The sequence below is a fragment of the Aedes albopictus genome, chromosome 3, assembly GCF_035046485.1.
Source record: "Aedes albopictus strain Foshan chromosome 3, AalbF5, whole genome shotgun sequence".
Lineage (NCBI taxonomy): Eukaryota > Metazoa > Arthropoda > Insecta > Diptera > Culicidae > Aedes > Aedes albopictus.
The window spans coordinates 166,970,558-166,990,614 of NC_085138.1; the positions used below are offsets into that span (position 1 = coordinate 166,970,558).

At 39.8% G+C, this 20,057-nt stretch overlaps 1 protein-coding gene across 1 annotated transcript; it reads right to left on the reverse strand.

The window, feature by feature from the left end:
• Window positions 1-18,563: 18,563 nt before the first annotated feature.
• Window positions 18,564-19,712, reverse strand: LOC115257070 (A-kinase anchor protein 14). Its single transcript, XM_029856364.2, has 3 exons — window positions 19,570-19,712; window positions 19,271-19,380; window positions 18,564-19,199 (listed from the first exon to the last, which is right to left on the reverse strand). Exons 1-3 carry the CDS (start codon window positions 19,579-19,581, stop codon window positions 18,878-18,880), a joined length of 444 nt encoding a protein of 147 aa, XP_029712224.1. The 5' UTR covers window positions 19,582-19,712; the 3' UTR covers window positions 18,564-18,877.
• Window positions 19,713-20,057: the final 345 nt, after the last annotated feature.

The window sequence follows — 20,057 nt, forward strand, 5'->3', positions numbered from 1 at the left end:
GATATGAGCCAAATGGACTAAGATTATTATTCTACATTTGGTCTTGAGTATTTATCTCCAAATAGGCTGGAATAGTATTCCCATATTTGGATACAGAAACGGACTAGAACTTTCTTAAGGTTCCCTAGGTTTCTTCCAAGTAATTAGACTGAAGTTTCATAAACCTCCTTTAATTTCTTCATGTAGACTGGCATTTTTCAATATACCGCACGCTTATCATGAATGGACAAGAATTTATAATCCCCTTCATTCAATGTTTACATCCATTCAGGTTCGGATGTACAAATTTATCCACCACTAGCTGTCCCGGCAAACTTTGTCTTGCCAAGCTGTGGTTGTTTGACAACTGTTGAGGTCATTGCAGCAACGCACTCTAGATTGATTTAATTTTGATCACGCTGAATTTGTTCCCGGCTCATAAAAAATCAGTAACTTATCATTTTTTTTACTTTTCTATTGGATTTTCGTAACTTTTTGTACATATAAACACAGCCATCACGAATACGAATCGGTGATCATGCTGATCGGTCCACCCGTTCTTGAGTTTTTTTTCAAAGGAACTTCAAACTCATTTTTATATATATAGATAGATATACAATCTTGACATCTCAAAACATGTTCCGGTATATTTGTCAAAACTTTTTTTTTTCATGCATTTTTCTAGAATTACAGTTTTAGTATTTGAAATAAACATCAAATTGGTTGTAAAAATTAAGGTTTAAACCCAAAGCGACCGCCGACCGTATGTTCTCCGCAACATTTTTAAAATCAAATGTCTGATGTAAGACTGACATAATTGTTTTTTAATTGCAGAGCAAATAAATACACAATAAATTTCGAATGTCTAAAATATGCGTTTATTTCGCTGGTGATATAAAGTACCGATCAGTTATCGATACCAATAGCATATTGTTAACATTTTTGTTATGTACAATAGGCGTTGCTTTTATCTCGTTATGATATCATTTAAACATTTAGTTATACAACGCAATATGAGAATCACTATATATTCGATCAAATTCATATTAACGTTTAATAATTTGGAAATAACTTACCACATTTATATTCCGACAGAAACTGGAGCTGTTGAATGTACAAACCAATGCTTCGCCCAACGAATTTGGTTAAGACATTATAAAGCTATTAAATAATGAAGTTATTAAAAAATGCAAAGTAGAAATGGACCAACCATATATGTTATTAGCATCTGGCCTCTTGACTTTTCTTTCAATGCGGACTAGAATTCGGCATTCTCTTCGCTTGTGTACCAGATGTACGGACTGGAATTTTTGGTTCCCTTCGTTATTCTGGGTTTTATTTGCGGACTGGAATTCTACATTCCCTTCGCCTGAGTACCAGGTATACGGACTAGAATTTTCCATTCCCTTCGTTATCCTGGGTTTCAACTGCGGACTGGAATTCTACATTCCCTACGCAAGAATACCAGGTGTACGGGCTGGAATTTTTGGCTCCCTTCGTTATCCTGGTTTTTGGTTTGCGGACTGGAAATCAACTTTCCCTGCGCTCTTCAGGTGCACGGACTAGAATCAGCTTCTGTCCGCCTTCCTGGATGTAACGACAATGCACTCGTTTGAACATTTTCAGTGATGAATAATCAGTTGTACATTTTCAAAAACACTCGATAATAGTTAATCATTTTTTAAAAAGTCATGAAAATTTATTTTCATTACGATTGTTTCAGATCAATCACATACTTTAAAGTAAATTTGCAATTTTTCACCTGTTGTCAACATCGCTTACCTTGTGCGGATCGAATCAATCTATTTTTTTTAATGGGTTGCATGTTATTAGGTAACTTTCCCTTCATATTGTTAAAATGAAAATCACTGAATACAGCCTTATATTGCTGAAATGCATTGTGAGCAATACCAGGTTCCGCCTTTTCTCTGTTCTGAAGGCCACTTAATTTTTAGTAATTATTCAAGTACCGTAGTTTTAAATACACTGTCACATCTACTCCTGTGATAGTCTTTCAAATTCAGTTTTATCGAGGGAAATCCTGTTTATACCATATTTTTTCATGTGTCCACATTTTTAAACAGAATTTAAGATTATGAAACAAACAAAGAACGAGATTCACATAATAGTCCAATTTATCACAAATCTACAATATCATCAACATGGAAAATCACCAAGACTTTACTTTCGTAGCTCGCGCGTTTGGCCATCACCGCCAGCACCACGCTAGTTCTGAGTACAAAGAGTGAGAATTTTCCAATGTGTTGTACAAAATACAGCAGCGCGATCACTCGAGGGTTAATATGCACTGATACATTAATTCCATCTTACCTGGAAACAGCGAAGTTGTGCATCATACCTCTTAATATCCAATCCAATTAAAACCTCCGAAAACGGTCGTTTAATCCACGCCAGCTTAATATCTGCTTCACCTCAACTTCACAATGACTCCTCTCTTGTCGATGATTCAACGACCTTTCCTCGTCTGGGTTTCTGGGAGGGGTGTCCGGTTAACGGTGCTCGTTCATTACTAACCAATTTCTTCTTCTCCACGATCCTATGCCCGCGATCCAGATAATCCTTGTCGCCAATGTAGTAATGCAACTTTACTCTTTGGAGTGCCAAACAACAGTAATGTTTATTCTCATCATCAGGCCTGTCAGTCTCAGGCACAGCCTACTCTAACTTCAATTAGTACAATATACTACACAAACTAACCTCATTTCGGATGCTGCAACTGGAGGAATTTGGTACTGCACTGCGTCGAGGTTGGTTTTCCGGATAGGTGTCCTTAATTGGCAGCGATAATGGAACGATGAGAATCAAAATAGAATGAAAACAAGTTCAACAGTTCTTGTTGTGGTTATGGTTTTATGGACTGAATCTCAAATATTCTTGGAGGTGTTTTTAAAACCACATATTGGTGAAGAATAGTTGTGCTTAGCTGAAACTCCGATAAAATCATCAAGAATGTGTAATGTTCCAATAAAACTATCATAAAAAAAAAACAAACTAATATTGAATATTGAGAATATTTTTATCGTATTTTATCAGTTTTACCCAGTGGGGTTACATAGCTATCAAACTCGGTACATCGCCACCCTAACCATCATCGTTTTTGGTACTTCGCGTTTTGGTACCCACTTTCTGGTCGGTTTACCCTAACTTGCAACTGATTTTCGAGTGTGTGGCTCGTGTATTGCTAGTGCTTATTTCGGAAATTAAACATTTCAAACAAAATTGTTACTTTTCAAGATTGTTTCTTTTTGTTTATCACTTTGCACGATATTATATGTAGCCAGAGAAGCTGTGTTGATGTTTTAAGCGCATTTATGCCATGAATAAAGAAATAGAAACAAAAACATTGGAAGCCATGATTGATAGAGTGTATGTGATGACCTCTATTAATTATTCTTGTTATCAGAACATCCTCTCCTGCAGTTGTAAGTAACATTAAGTCACAGACAAACAGACGTAACACTTGTGAAATTTCCATCGACCACGCTTTTAACGATCATTTTAAATTTTCACAGTTATGGCTTTCACAACCAGAGGCGCGCGCATCGTTTTTCTATGCGTTTGACGTTTCACACTAGCGCCTTCTGTTGACGATATTGCACAACACAGTGATTCGTGCAACTTTTCCACCAGGTGATGGTAGTGTGAACTGGGCGATGGATTTCCATGAAAATCGTTCAAGGTGTTACGTCTGTTTGTCTGTGATTAAGTGTTAAAATTGCTTTTTTTTTTTTTTTTTATTCCTGTTCGGGTTTGTCACTGCGACCAGTTTTTAGATCTATTGTGACATTACCCGTATCCTTAGTGTAGTGCATGTCGCATTACTCAATTGCCATTGAGGGGCAATAAAGTATCGATTTTGATACAGTTTTTGTTTTGTTTTCTTAGAAAACAAAACAAGAGTACTGATATTGGCCATGCATCGGAAACCTAGCATCACCCTTGTTTTACTGCTAAATTCTCCCCAGGTTTAGGACCCGGGTTTTAACATTAGCAGCAATATCATTCCAATAATGGGACATGTGTTCAGTAATAAGGATTCTAGTATGTTCCTTGCGTACTAGCACTTTCCAGTCTTCGAAGAGTTAGTACATACATGGATCCCTAACCCAATTTGATTTCCTTTGCATTGAGTTTAGCCTCAGATGGTGAGGTTTTTAACTATATGCAAAGTAAAGTTGGTAAACTTAGTTTTATTCAAAGACTGGAAGTCATCACAACACCAGTAGCAAGGACTAAATACTATAATGCCTATAATTATCAGAACACATATTCCAAAATTGAAAAATAGGACGACACTAGATTTCGGTTTGGTAGATCTAACACCGCAACGCAACCCAAAAAGGCGATCTACCCACGCTACGGGCTCCGTTAAAGATCGAGCATGTTTTAAACCCCCTCAACCATTCATCCCTCAGCACGGGTCGCCTGACACCTTGGATTGGGGTTACCTGTTTGGTGGACTTTTACCCCCGGAACAGGTGGTCCGTAGTGCTATTCTAAGCCGGCAGCTACACGGACTGTTAAAATTGCTTAGTCTGGCCACAGACAAACAGATGTAACTCTTAGAGGAAATTCATCAAAAACCTTCGCTCGGTGTTTTTTTCATGAGCACACTGCCACCTGTTGGTATAACCGCGCGAGACACTGTCGGCCATGATGGATTTCGATTTGACGTTTGTCTAACACGCCTGTAATTTTCATTTGTATCATTCAGCAACGTGTACACTGGCAAATGTCAAAGCGATCGAACACTAGCGCCTCTGGTGGAAGGATCGCGGAAATCAAATGAAATTTGAATTGATCGTTAAATGCATGTGCCAAACTGTTTTGAAGAGTGATACGTCTGTTTGTCTGTGGTCTGGCCAAGGCTATGGCTGCAGCCAGTTAAGGAACATATCCCAAGATTTTGATTCCATGTTTGCAGAATAATTGCAAGTAAAAATGACATTTACAATGTATCCCGAATGTTAAGAATGTTTTTATATTCGTATTCCAGAAGTGATTTCAGCTTCTAAAAAAATCATCATTTATGGAATTTTTGTGGATTTTTTCCAGGCTCACCAGATTGATTCAGGTAATTAAAAAATTTTAATACCCTGGAATATTTCCAAATGTTACAAATGACTGATGTTTCGCCAAGGAAGGCATCCCATAAATTCCTATCCAAATTTCAACTCCATATATCTATGTATGAAGGTGGACCAAGTTCTTGCACATCAACTAAAGTAGATATAGGGGTAGGCGGGGCAATATGGACACCCTAAGGTTTTCGCCAACTTTACCTGGCAAGATGTCAAAAAAGTTTAGTTTTTTGATACATGTATCCTTTTAAAGTCTATTTAGCATCTATTGCTTAAGAATGCTCACGAAGAAAAATGATTTATCCACTTCAAAAAATGTTAGTTTTTCATGATCGTCTTCAAGCATACGGGGCAGAATGGACACCATGAGACTTTTTCGAATTTCGTACATTATTTACACCTATAAAGTCATTTCATTACAAAACAACTATTATGGATGAATAATACGCCGAACTAGTTCATTTTTGTTCAGTTGATTTAAATTCAGGATGTTTTGGATAAAGCTTCGTTTTTGTCGGCATGTACAGCTGTGCCTAGAACAACTATTTTCCACTGTCGTTTTTTGACCAATTTGATTCACCCTATGTCTACTATAGTGAACATTTAACCGAAAATATACTGAAATCGAAGAATTTTGTTGGTTTGTGAGTTAGGTTATATATTTCCCTTGTCGCTTCTTTCAAAAAGGTGAGTGTCCATTTTGCCCCGGCAGCAGAAGATATTTCCAAACTTGATTTTTGATATATTAAAGAAGAAAATATAAACATGTTAAGCATGTAGATACAGCAAAACTACTTGCATGTGTTCTAGAAATATCAGGTTTTGATCGACCTGCAATAAATTTATCACTAAATCTTATGTCAGATGGTGTGAAAATTATAATTTCCATGCACAAAAAACGGAGGACGCAACTTTTTCGTGTAAAATCAAGTATAATTTTAATTTCGAATGTTTCTTTCCTGAAAATACGTTTTAGACAAATGGACTAGATTCTCCATTCATTAAAAGTTCAAAAAAGTTCGCATACAGTCAGGTCTTTTTTTACGCGGTTTTCATTTACGCGGCCGCGTAAATGAAAACTCCATACAAAAAAAAATCATCATCTTATTTTTGCATGATTCGTCGAGAAATGGTGAGACTTTTTTTACGCGGTTTTTCGAATTTTGAACTGAGTTTTTTTTACGCGGTACGTATCCCCCGCGTAAAAAAACCTGACTGTATTTCAAAATATTGAGGGTGTCCATTCTGCCCCGCCTACCCCTATAATCAACAATTCCTTCCCATCCCCGTTGATCGTAAGGACCTGACCAGGTCGTTCGATGAAGGGTAGCCAACTCCCAGGCTATTCTTCTGGTGCATTAAACGTTTCTATTGACAGCCATTCCAAGATGTGTATGGTCAGCTACACTATGCTATGCTATATATGGATTTTTTGTAGAAACCTAGATCACGTATTCCGACAACATATTTTCAAAATGCTGGCATTTCGTCAATTTTCATCCGATTTTTTTGAAGTCACCCTCAATCGATCATAAATTGGTGTAAGTTTATTATACTGGCGTGGCCATGTAATATCCGGAACAATTCCGGAGATATTCCGAAATGTACTGGGGTCAGGGGGTGGGGGAAGGGTATTTTTTTGCCAAATGGCTTAAAGTAATTATTTTGTGTGTTATTGTGCCCCCACGGAACCTGTTCCAGGTGTTCTGGAGCGCTGCATCAATTGATACATACTTCAGTCATTTTTTCTGCCCCATTCTCTCGAAATCATGAAGATTGATACGTCGCATGGCATGTTTTGGTTGCAAACCAGAAATGTTCCCGGTGACACCCCCGTGGAACCTGTGCTAGTTGTTCCGGGGTGGCCATATTAGTTGATACAGACTTCAGTCGTTTCTGACTCAGTCATTCGAAATCATGAAGATTGATATGCCTCACGGCATGTTTAGGTTGTGTGTCCCCTAAGAGGCCCCATGGAACCTGTCACGGGAATCCGGATAGGTCAACTTATTTTAATCTGGTTATCGCAGCTGTGTTTCGCTGTTTGCAACAAAAATTACGCTGAAAATCAATGGTTCAAATACAATAACACACGAAATAATCACTTTAAGCCATTTTGGAAACCCCGAGGACCTGGGATCGAATCCGACTCCCGACAAACTCGCAAAATGTGAGTTCTTCCTTCGGAAGGGAAGTAAAGCGTGGGTTCCGAGATGAACTAGCCTAGGGCTAAAAATTTCGATAATACAGATAAAAAAAAATTGGCAACGCCCTGACCCCAGCACAATCCGGAATATCCCCGGAATGGTTCCGGATATTGCATGGCCACTTGAGTATAATAAACGAGCACCAATTTATAATCGATTGAGGGCGACTTAAAAAAATCGGATAAAAATTGACGAAATGCCAGCATTTTGAAAATGAGTTTTCGGGGCTCGGGTACCGTCGATGGGGGTGACAATGGATATGGGGGGTGAGATTGGGTCAAAACGGAGAAACATAAAATTTGAAATAACTCATCAACTATCGCTAATTTATATTGAAAACTTTATATTATTCCAAAGAGGAGATGTTTTTAAACGTCATGATGCAGAATAAGATGTTTAGCAATAATATTTTTTTGTTAAATTTGTGGCTAAACTTATGTGATGAAACTACTAGTAAATCACCCTGAAAAAAATTCTCCTTCGCAATGCTCCACATAAGCACATAACCGTAAATTTTCTTATAAGTAGTTAGCTGTAGGTATTACCTGGTTGATGCAATGAAAAAAGTGGGCTGTCAATGCACTTTTTATTTAAAAAATCAATATTTTCGACCCTATGTCTAAATATTAAGAATGGGGGTGAGATTGGGTCAAGCAAGTTATCGAGTGCACATAACCTTAAACTAAAAATTCAACTTGTTATCCAGTCCCCATTTGACTTTAAAGTCGTGCCATGTTTACCGTATCTTCATAAAAACACGCTTTTTTCGAAAATATGTCGAAGAAGTGTCAAGCGAGTGTGTTCATACGTTTAGTGCCTAAAATCATTTATAAAAATACACCCATGCGTTTGGATAGCTCCTCTAATCATCATCTAGCCTTTAGTGTACTGCATATTCGTTTCAATGTTATTGCGAGAGAGGGTTTAATAGTGTGAAATGTTGTGTAACATAATATTTGAACGATGCTCTAAAATCTCTTGAGAGGCCAATGATCATGTAATAAGAATTTATAACGGAGGGTTTGGTTAAACGGTTCTTATGCAGCATACTAAAAATATCATGTTTTTTTCAATCAATCTTTCAATGCGTCCCTCCCTCATTGTAATCTTCTCCCTCCTCTCCTGGAAGTTGAAACTTTAAATGAGGATGACTATGGTGGCTAAAATGGCGATACAACATACAAACGTTATTTTATCAAATTTCAACAATTTTTTCGGTTGTATTAGCCCTTTTAGGTGGATTTATTATCTTTTAAAATTACCTGAGTTTTTATTCGTCATGGTTACATTGTATTTTAAATATATTTACTAGATATGATCAATAAAATTAACTTATATTCTTAGATAGGCGACTTCGAATACTTTGACCCATTCTCTCACCCCCTCTAAGGGGTGAGATCGAGTCAATTTTCAATCATTTGTAGTTTAGTAAGTAATTCATATAATAAGATACTTTTTTGCTAAACTATCATTACCACATAGAAGAGTATACATACAGAATAAAAAGTTATTCCGACTTCTATTGCATTTGTTATTTAACAATTAATCCTTGGGTATCCTTTTTTGACCCATTCTCACCCCCAACGACGGTACGTGAAGGTTAACTGTTGCATGACGTCAGACACCATGCATAAATTACGTAACACTTCAAAGGAAGTGTGAAGGTCTAGTGATTTTGCTAAATATAAGGGCATTCCATACATATTTTAATCAGTGAAAGGGCATCAAAAATGAATTAATTTCAACGGTACGTAATATGTCAAACTTGCATTTGATAACACATTGTCTCAGTTATTAACCAATTGCCGAAAAGGAAAACTGTTCTAAGCTGGATGACTGAACACCTGTAATTTTCAACTTGGCGAAAAGTTGTTAGGTAGGACACAAATCGAACCCATAACAATCTCATTATAAAATAAATGTATAACAAACCGTGCCGCGGGAGGCCCCAACGTATTCTATTTATCTGTTTTGAGAGTACATTATGTTAGCATGAATGTTTTCTCCCTTAGAAGGAACTGGAGAGTTGAATCTGACAGGTGAGCCAAAATATGTCTGCAACTGATTATGTTGCACATATTTTTTTTTTACCTTCCTTGGACACCATTTTAGTAAATATTATCGCTCCACCGAGCTTAACAACAGTTTATTTTGAATTCTAGCAAGGCCCTAACTACATCCACATGAAATATAGGATAGGTTCATTTGTAAAATATAATATCTCTTCAAAGCTGACTACAAATTTGCCATCCTTTTTGTTGTTGTTTTGTTTTTGTTTGCAGTGAGTTTCATTGTAAATGAAAACATTTTCTTAATTTTTTTATACTGAACAGCATATTTGAATAAGGTCAATACATAGTTGAATATTTTTCGTATTCCAATAAAAATTTACTAAGGTTTAGTTAAAATTATATGACAAATATCATAAAACTCCTTAGGTGGGCCAAAATACCTTCACTACCATATCTTTCTCAAAACACCGCATTGGCCATGACAAGTATTCCAACTTTACTGGCCTATCATATCTGCTACCTTGCAATGAATTCTAAATATTTCAATCAAAATCGGCTATTTCTTCACTTAAATATTATGGTTTTACTGAATAGTGGCGTGCAGGACACACAAGTTTACAAAATAAAACGAAAGTCGTGAACTTCTGTCAACGACCAAAATTTTTGAAGCACAATTTAGTGCTGATTTCGTAACCAACCTACAAAAAATTTTAAGTAGAACAGTTTTTGAGTTTTAGCTCAATATCGAGTTTTGCAACTTTTCAAACTATGTAATTTACTAATATTCAAATATCTTGCGTTTTGTTCAACCAATTTTAAATCTTTTTCCATAAATTAAAAGCTGAATACAATACCATTCGATCATCTGAACACAGGTTTTGCGTCAGATTGATGAAATTCAAGATATTGGCGTGTTTTAGGGACGATCTTCTTAAATTTTAGCAAAATTCCCAAAAATTTTTGAAGAAATGTATTTTTTTCAATAAGACAAAACCAACTTAAAAATTCTTTCTCAACGTTAATTTGACATATCATATGTATGCGAATTACAGTAAAAAATTCAGATCAATCGGAGCATTGATTACGGAGAATGAGATGTTTGAAGTGAGCGACTTTACTTAAAAATAGAACAAAAATCGATTTCAAATCATCAACCTTGTATGGAAAGTCGAAAAAAATTCCGCTCTGGAAAGATTCAAATATTACGTCCATCGTTTTTCGGGATTTCTAGACCCCCCTCCCCCCTCTGTCACGCAATTTTCCTATACTCAATACACGTGCTGTCACACTTTTCTGGACCCCCCCCCCCAAATGTTGGACGTAATTTTTGAACGTTCCCTCTACTGTAATTTTTTTCCTTCGCGTTTTCGAACTCAGGGCATGATTTTACACCAAAAAAGACCATCAGCTTACCGAGTTCAAAAATGCTGTAAACTAGTGATATCTATATATATAAAAATGAGATTGATGTTCCTTTGAGGCAACAAAACTCAAGAACCGATGGACCGATCAGCATGACCCTTGAACGGTTCGGTTCGCATTCGTGGTGGCTGTGTTTATATGTACAAAAAGTTTCGAAAATCAGCTAGAAACATAAAAATAATAATAAAGTACTGATTTTTCATGAGCTGGGAAGGATATCAATAGGATCGAAATTAAACCAATCTAGAGTGCCGTGCTACAATGCACCCAACAGTTGTCAAACCACCACAACCACAAATGGCAATACAAAGTTTGCCGGGACAGCTAGTCACTTGATAACAATGCAAAATTCTGCGGGTGATGATTTCAAGGGTGTTTGAATGGCTTTACAGTGGTTTTAGGGACATTTCAAGGCATTTTAGGTCAAGCTCTTTTTAGGAGGGTTCCAGGAATTCGTTTAAATCAAAGAGGCGCTTCAAATGGATTACGGAAATTTCTAGGGAATTTCCATGGGATTAAGGAGGAGTGTTTAAAAGGGTTTCAAAAGTTTTGTGAAGGAGTATCTGAAAATCCTCTGAACGTCTCCGTAGGCCCCTGAAACCTTCCAAAAGTTCTCTGAAGCTTCCTGAAATTCATTCAAAATCCTCCTAATACCCCATCGGGCCCCATTCATCCTGAGACCCATAGAAACCATCGCAAACACTCTGAAACTTTTCAAAAAATCCCGCTCATACCTCCTTGGATCCCATATTTCGCATCAGAGATCCTCATAAACCCCCGGAAACGCCTGCGTAATGCCTGAGACTTTTTGGATCATCCCTGAGACCCCCTGAAGCGCCCTAGAGACTCCGTGGAGCTCCCTGACACCCCTTGAGACATTTAGACTCCCTTAAACGCCCATGAAACCTCCTGGTACTCCGTGAAATGCCTCTGCATACCCTGACCCACTTGAACATCCCTGGAACCCCTTAAGATCTCTTTGATAGGCCTCTGACATCTCCTTCACTACTCTAAAAAAGGTTTAAGTGTATTTGTATTTTGACGAAAATATTTAAGTGCTAGGATATTTTCACGTCCAATTTGGTTTGCGGACGGAAAATAAGATCGGAGTGTAGTGCTTTTTTAAATAATTGAATAATATCTTAATACTACACGAGTAATTCGTTGAGGTGTTTTTTGTCGGTAACTCAATAATTGCACTATACTGAAATCAGCTGTTTTCAATATCAGGATAAGCAATTAATAACATTGTTTTGGTATGATACCAGTTATGTATCCAGTTAACCTGTTATGCTCGGATATTGAGCTTTTCCTCTTCTCGGGGATACGTGTGATTTAGTTGTCTGGGAACCGGTGTTGGAACTTAGTTCCATATTTGAAGATTTTGTACCGGTGTACAGTAATTTGGAACATTATTGCTTTGATGGTTAATTTTGCTTAGACTATGGACTCTTTAGTATTTCTTTGCCTTTGAGTTTGTGAGAAATATGTAATTTATCTTTTATGTTTTGTACTCAAATTTACCCCGTTCATTTATGTTCATGATTTTAATTCACTTGAAGATTTTTTATCCACTGAGAGGCGGCTGTGGCCCATACACCTTTTGCGCGCCCAGAACGTCCTGTTGAACCCTACCCAAGTAACCATGGAGCTGTATATGGAACATTAAATTCACTTTATAGTGCATTATATGATATGCAATATAAAGTTGTTTTGTCGTATAGGCACCATTAAAGTAGGTTTCAAGTCGAAAGTGGCGCTACTATTGTTGATATAGAGCATGCTTTACTGTAGACATTGCTAAAGTATATAAAAGGCTTGTGCCATATATAAGCTGTTAATCAACTATAGCTAATGTGATGAAACCATACAGAAAGTGTATTTAACCCTAAAAGGGATACCTTCATGGCCTCAGTTTCGTCACCTCGTTGAGTGTGTTCCATCAAAGATGAGCTCTGAAAGGCACCTGGGGTCCAATGGACCCCAGGTATCCCTTTTAGGGTTAAGGTAACTAAAGAAAAAACAAAGAAAAACAATCTTCTTATACCATTTCCCTCCAGCTCTCTTGTTCTGTTGAGTTTTTTTTCTATTTCGGGAATTGAACCTAGACTGCTGAGACTGGACCACGATGAAACCCGGACGCGCTAACGCTGGGGCTGTGTACTACGATTACCATGTATTTGCACATGAAAAAATGTGCAATATAAAGTAAGGTATACTAAGCTCGTGCCTTGTTGAGTTGTGTTTCCAGCAGCTCTAAAAAGTTGTGCTAGAATGCCATTAGTTATCTTACCCACCCAAATCCATCCCATTCGAAAACAAGTAATTACGGAACCGATTGATTCTGTTCTTGATGTTTTCATACGTGCTCACTTCTAACAAAAAAAGATTCAATAATAAGGAACAATTTAAACCGCGCTTCATTCCTTTATTTTGGGTATAATGAAATCGGGAGCACTATGTTTAATAAAGAAACCAATACCCCATAACATTTTTGTTCTCTCAATACCTGGTTTGCTTCATGTCCCAGTAAGAAACCGAAAAACCATACATAACATAAATTTTCATACAGCAATTTCTGAGCATAATCATCTGAGTGCGACGCAGCAATCCATGAAAACTTGGCTTTGGTTTTCTCTTGGGTTTTCTTTTGTTTTGATCGGTTTTGTTTCTTGAAGTATTTTCCGATTTTTTTCGTGCTTAGGGTTTTTTATTTACAACGATGCAAGCTTTAGTAAATGCATATATGAAGTTATAAATGCTTGCATTACTGGATCCCAGATACAGGGGATAGACAAAATGATCGGGACAGGCAAAATCTTCCCTTCTCAAAAAAAATTCAAATAGCTGTAACTTTTTGAAAAGTGCATCAAATATTCTCAAATTTTCACTGTGAGTTGATCAACTATTTGTGTATCAGTGGAAAACACTTGAAAAAGATCGAACTAATCTGCACGAAGTTATAAAGATTCTAAGAAAAGGTATAATTATCCGATAGCCAAATTTCAGCTGTTATATCTCCGGATTCAATAAACCGAATGCAATGAAATTTTGACCGTTTATGACTTATATAATGAGCTTTGCAAAACTTCTGACATAACTTAAAATTCTTAACACGGAAGAAAATTATAACGATTAGATTATTTTTCTAATAAAACACCAAATTTTCTTAAATTTCAACATCGTTTCAAAATTTAAGATGCTAATTATAGTTCATTTAAGTTCCATCTGATTGTCTTGGATACAGATATGTTTTGAAAGAAAGTAACAACATAGGCGGCAATTCATTGAAAAAGTAATGGGATGTATATTAAAAATAGACCAATTTACTGAAAATTCATAAAAAAATGAAATCGCTGTAATTTTTTCTCTCGTTAATAATTTCAAGTTGAGTCAAACGTTTTTCAGAGCTCATTATATAAGTCATAAATGGACAAAATTTCATTGCATTCGGTTCATTGAATCCGGAGATATAACAGCTGAAAGTTAGCTATCGGATAATTCTACCTTTTTCTGAAATGCTTATAACTTCGTGCAGAATAGCCCCATCTTTTCCAAATTTTGTACACTGATACACAACTAGTAGATCAACTTACAGTGAAAATTTGAGAATATTTGATGCACATTTCGAAAAGTTACAACTAATTGGACATTTTTTGAAAAGTGAAAATTTTGCCTGTCCCGATCATTTTGTCTATCCCCTGTAGCTTTTAACATGGTAATGCAATGATGCATTAAACAACGGCCCTATAGAACTTTATCGATCTGTCAAAAATCCATAATGTTTCAATGCATTCATAATGTAGATTAAACGCTTCATTACTTGACAGATGTAGAATAAAAGTTATCTTGCATTAGCTAATCTATAATACGACTGAATTAATGTAATGATATAATGCTTGTGGTTACTTGAATATAGAGCAACTGTAAATAACTAAATATTGTTTTCGCGATTGTTATAGCAAGGTATAGCAGAACACTCATCTGTAGCTAAGCTATTGTACACGCGTATCAAATGTTTGACATTATGTAATAAATATTGACGATATCAGGACTCAATGTAATGTTATCGAAAAATGAAATTGTTGCGGTAAAAACATAGCATAGCATAGAAAGTAACTTCCGAGAATCATGTACAGGTACTCCGGTATCCCCAGACGCAAGAGCGCATCGGCATTAGCAGACCAGCTGGCGCTATTAAACGCATTCCTTACATCCAGAGTCACTACCGCGCAAAAGCGAATTCCCCTCCTCTTAGGCTCGAGTGCTTTCTCGGCAGTTTTTGTAACCGACAAGATAGCGTCTACGGTGGACCTCCCCTTCCGGAATCCATACTGGTTGCCCGAAAGACCATTTTCGCCCTCGGTGAACCTCAACATTCTATTGAGGATGATCTTTTCGAGCACCTTTCCCGCCGTGTCAATCAAGCATATTGGTCTATATGCCGACGGGTCTCCGGGTGGTTTCCCCGCCTTTGGCAATAGTACCAGGCTCTGCCTCTTCCAAGCTTCTGGGAAAACTCCCTCGTCCAGGCATTTCTGCATAGCAGACCTGAACATCTCGGGAGCCTCTGCAATAGCTACTTTTAAGGCCAGGTTCGGAACTCCGTCCCGACCTGGGGCCTTACCTACGCTAAGGGACTTAGCTATCCCCGCAAGTTCCACATCGGTGATCCTCCCCTCATCGCCAGCCCCAGTCCCCGGCTATCCTACGAAAGGAGGCCAAGGACTAGGATCATGACGCGGAAAAAGTCCTCCAATGATCCCTTCCAACATCTCTGGAGATTGCTCTGTAGGAGCCATCACACCTCTCGTCTTGGCCATAACGACCCTGTAGGCGTCACCCCACGGGTTCGTATTGGCACTCTGACAGAGACCCTCAAAGCAGGCCTTTTTGCTTGCTCTTATCTCGGTCTTAAGCGCGGCTTTTGCAGCGGCACCACCCGCCGTTCGTTTCGCTCTTCCTCTGATAGTGCTCGCTGCATCCGCCGTCTAGCCCGTAGGCAGGCGCGGCGCAGGTCCGCAATCGCGTCGGTCCACCAGTTCGGTGGCCTCCCATTTCTAGGGTGGACTCGCCTAGGCATGGTCGCATCACACGCACGTGAGAGCACCGCTACCAGCTCGTCGCCGTCTAAACCGATTAAGTTTCGCTCACGGCGGAGTGCCTCCCTAAATACCCCTTCGTCGAAGTATGATGTCTTCCACCTGCGAGGGCTTGGCCTTGGCCTAGCCGCCTCTTCTTTTATCCGCTGTCTGCTGTTGTTGTAGTCGATACTGTAGCGAACCGCCAGGTGGTCGCTGTGAGTGTAGCCATCATCTACTCTCCAGTTCGAACTACTTGTTAGGCCAGGACTACAAAAGGTCACGTCAATAATTGACTCCGCTCCGTTTCGACTAAAGGTATTCTTGGTACCGACATTAGCCAAGTCGACATCTAAGATGGCCAGTGTTTCTATCAGGATCTGACCCCGCTGGTTCGTGAAACGGCTTCCCCATTCCACGGCCCAGGTATTAAAGTCACCCGCTATTACCACCGGCCCTCATAGGTAGTTGACACCAACTCCTGGACGGGGTATTTACCCGTCGTCCATATCGCCGCCATTTTTCTGGTCCCATCCGCAACCCAGTTGCCGTTGCCGGCGGGTACTCGGTATGGGTCCGATATGATGGCGATATCCGTCTCCCACTCAGAAACCGCCTGACAAAGCAGTTGCTGAGCCGCGTCACAGTGGATCAGATTCGGCTGCGTTACCTGCACTGTGATTTTTTGTTCACTGCGGCTGTCTTGAAGGCCGGGCACCTTGGACCACCCATCGGATGTCTGTTGTTCGAGGATTTCCCGGTACAGATCATGCAGATGGGCGGACTCGTGCAGCTTTGGGCCTTATGACCTTCAGCGCCTGCACAGTTTGCGCCTGTCGGGGCCTTTATTCTTGATGTGTAGCTGCGTCAAACTGCTCTTCCGTTGGTAGGGCCACTGCTTACTGCTGCGCGTTGCCTTGAGCCACTTCTACGTTCCGCAATCGCTCGATGTTGATCCGCGGCGTTCGACTTTGACGCGTGGTAATAACTGTCGATAGTTTTGAGCGCATGCATACAGTGATTAAGTAGTGATCCGAATCTGTATCTGTGGTATCTGCAGACACTGGTTATTTCCGAGAAGAATTGACCGTCGATGAGAACGTGGTCGATTTGTTTTTCTGTTTGGGTAGTCCGGTGGCTTTGTGGATATCTTTGCGGGGAAAGAAGGTGTTTCGGACGATAAAGTTTACGCATCGCTGGCCGTTATCATTCGATACGGCGTGCAGGCTGTTTCGCCCGATTACCGGTTTGTATATTTCCTCCCTTCCTACCTGTGCGTTCATGTCGGCGACAACGATTTTCACGCCACGCGGCGGGCAACCATCGTATGTTTGCTCTTATTTCGCGTAGAACGCTTCTTTCTCGTCATCAGGTCTCCCAGCCCACACGAGTACGTTGATGACGCTGTATTTGAAGAAATGGTAGTTAAACGGCTGCCACCCGATCACACGTTGTCGCATCTTGCCTAACAACAACAACAACAACAACAACAACAACAACAAATCCTGTACCCAGTTCATTGGTGGTGCCACAGCTTTGGTAGCAGGTAGGCAAATGTCGAATTTGCGGATAATTCATCGAAGATTATCCTGTCACATCTTGAAACCAAGTAACTTGCTAGTACATGTTCCAAGTTTCCAATAGTAGTCCTTTTTTGTCGCGTGGATCAATGCCGATTGTATCGAGTCGTATTGGACTTACGTCAACACCACCTGTCTCACCGGAGGGCCATCGTGCCAGTTCTGTTTAGCGTCCCAACTAACACTGGGATGACCACGCTGATAGGGCTACCAGCTTGGATTTAGCAGGGCGTGATGCATCATTTCTTATGCCGTTTTTCTTTTTGATCCAGTTCCAACCTGGGTTGGAACTGGATGAGATCACAGTTTCAACCCCAACCCGACTTCGGTTTCGCTTGTACTAAAGTTTGTTTGAGTTTGTTTGACGTTTGTTTGTTTACACATTTTCCGCCAATCCAGTTCCAACCCAGGTTCAAAAAGAAAAACGGCATTACTCAGCCGCTGAATGCCAGAATAGGCGCAGTTTGCGTCGCACCTTTTTGGAGAACATACACTCGGGAAGTATTTTCTCAATCTAGCTGAAGTTAGAAGGACAACTAGAATACACACTTAGTCATTATTTTAGGTGTTTTACCCGTTATGCAGGGCTTCTTAATACCCCATTGTTGTAAGGCCGTTCGCAATGCTGTTTTACTTTGTATGGCGAGTTTTAAAAATTTTAAAACTCGCCATACAAAATAAAACAGCATTGCGAACGGTCTAAGTAATGGGTATTACATTCCTGAGTTTGGTATTCTACAGCTATTTTCTTCTTTTGAGGTAAACAATCAATACCTTGTTTAGATAGGATGACAGATTTTGATATGCTGCAGTTATGTATCAGTCGTTTATGCTCGGGTAGGTTTTGAGTTTTTCCTCTTCTTGGGGATACGAGAGATTTAGTTGTTTGAGATCCGCTGTTAGAATTTAGTTCCGACATAACCATAAAAGGAGGTATATCCATTGACCTCGAAAAATGTACCTGTTTTGATTCCTACATGATGAACTTGTTTGGAGATATCAAGCTATACTATGAAGGCTACCGAGGTATTCATGAGAGTGTAGATCGTATACATCTCAAGGACCAAGGTTAAAGCTGACAGTTTTGAAAACTTCTTTATAAAATAAAAAAGGCACAAATAGGAAACAAGGAGGATAAACGAGCTTGTCAAGGGTAAGTAAATAAATAAAACATAGAAAGTTAAACTTTTTCAACAAAGTTGCGTGTATTTTGAGTTGTCATTCATTTTTTTTTTCATTCTTGGCATGTCTTTGATTCGCATTGTTCTACTAGACTCAAACTGTTCTTTACATGGTTTATCTATCTTGAAAAAGGTAAACTGTAGTTACAGAGACTGAGGGTGATCTTCTATGTACAAATCTATCTTGCAGTTCCTTGTAGTGCGTTCGGATTCCGTATTCTCAGGAGGAGTATTCGTTGCTAGTCTTTGCTTTTCTCAGGTTACAGTGGGATTGTTGGTTGTTTGTGGGATATTTGGGGGAGGGGATTGGGATTTAGTGGTGGACGACGACGCTCTTGACGACTGGGACGGAGTGGACAGCGTGGACTGGGTGGACGGAGTGCACAACTGGGGCGGCAACAACGGTCTTGGCCAGGACTGGGGTGTGGTGGACGACTGGGGCGTGGTGGACAGAGTGCACAACTGGGGTGTGGACGGAGTGCACGACCGGGGAAGCGACGACGGTCTTGGCCAGGACTGGAGTGTGATGGACAACTGGGACGGCCTTGACGACTGGAGCGTGGTGCACGGCAACTACTGGGGTGTGGTGGGCAACGGCAACATGCTTGACGACTGGGGCGTGGTGCACGACGTGCCTAGTGGAGAAGGCGGGAAATTGGACGTTAGAAGTGACTTGAACTTCCGCAACTTCTTTCAGGGTACTTACGAGGACGAATGGCTAACGGCAACTGGAGCAGCGTGCACAACTGGGGAGGCAACGACGACTCCTGGGGCTGGGGCGGCGACGGCAGCGGCGATCAAGCACGAGAAAACGAACTGTAACGAGGATGCAAATGGTAATCAGTTTCCTGTTTCCTAGATCACACTATCCCTGAGATCATTCAGAATTTTCAACAGTCCATCGAATATCACTAGCACTTTCAATATCTTCGCCAGGACACTTCAGGTTCAGAACACTCCGAATACAAAGCCCAATCCCTTTGAAACATTAGAGTTGATACGCACCAGCTTGTACATTTTGGTAGTTTGAGTTGTTTTGTTAACTAGATAACAAAAGTTGACTTAGTTGAGATTGCTTTGCTAAATGCGAGTTGACTGACGATTTGTGGCTAGGCCGGGTAGCTTTTATAGTGAAAAATGGGCATTCACAAGCGCCCGTGATCACACGACTATAAGGAATTAAATCTCTCTCGTTCTCTCGTTAAGGCTCCTCTCGGGGTCGAGCCTCTCCTAGGCAAGGGTACCTATCCGCCGCACGTATCCATCATCCACGCCAATCTGCTAAACTAGACGCTGGAGGTCCTCGAGAGGTGGTCGGAAAAAAAATCTTGACTTGAACCCTGCCCCGCGCCACCCCGCCTCGTCCACATGTTCCAACGCACGCAAGTGACAAGTATTAGCCGCAGCGAAGAGAAACAGATACCCGACCGAGGTACAATGTAGGTAACCGAACGCGCGCGCGACAATTCGAGCCTCGAGAACGAGAGTGAACG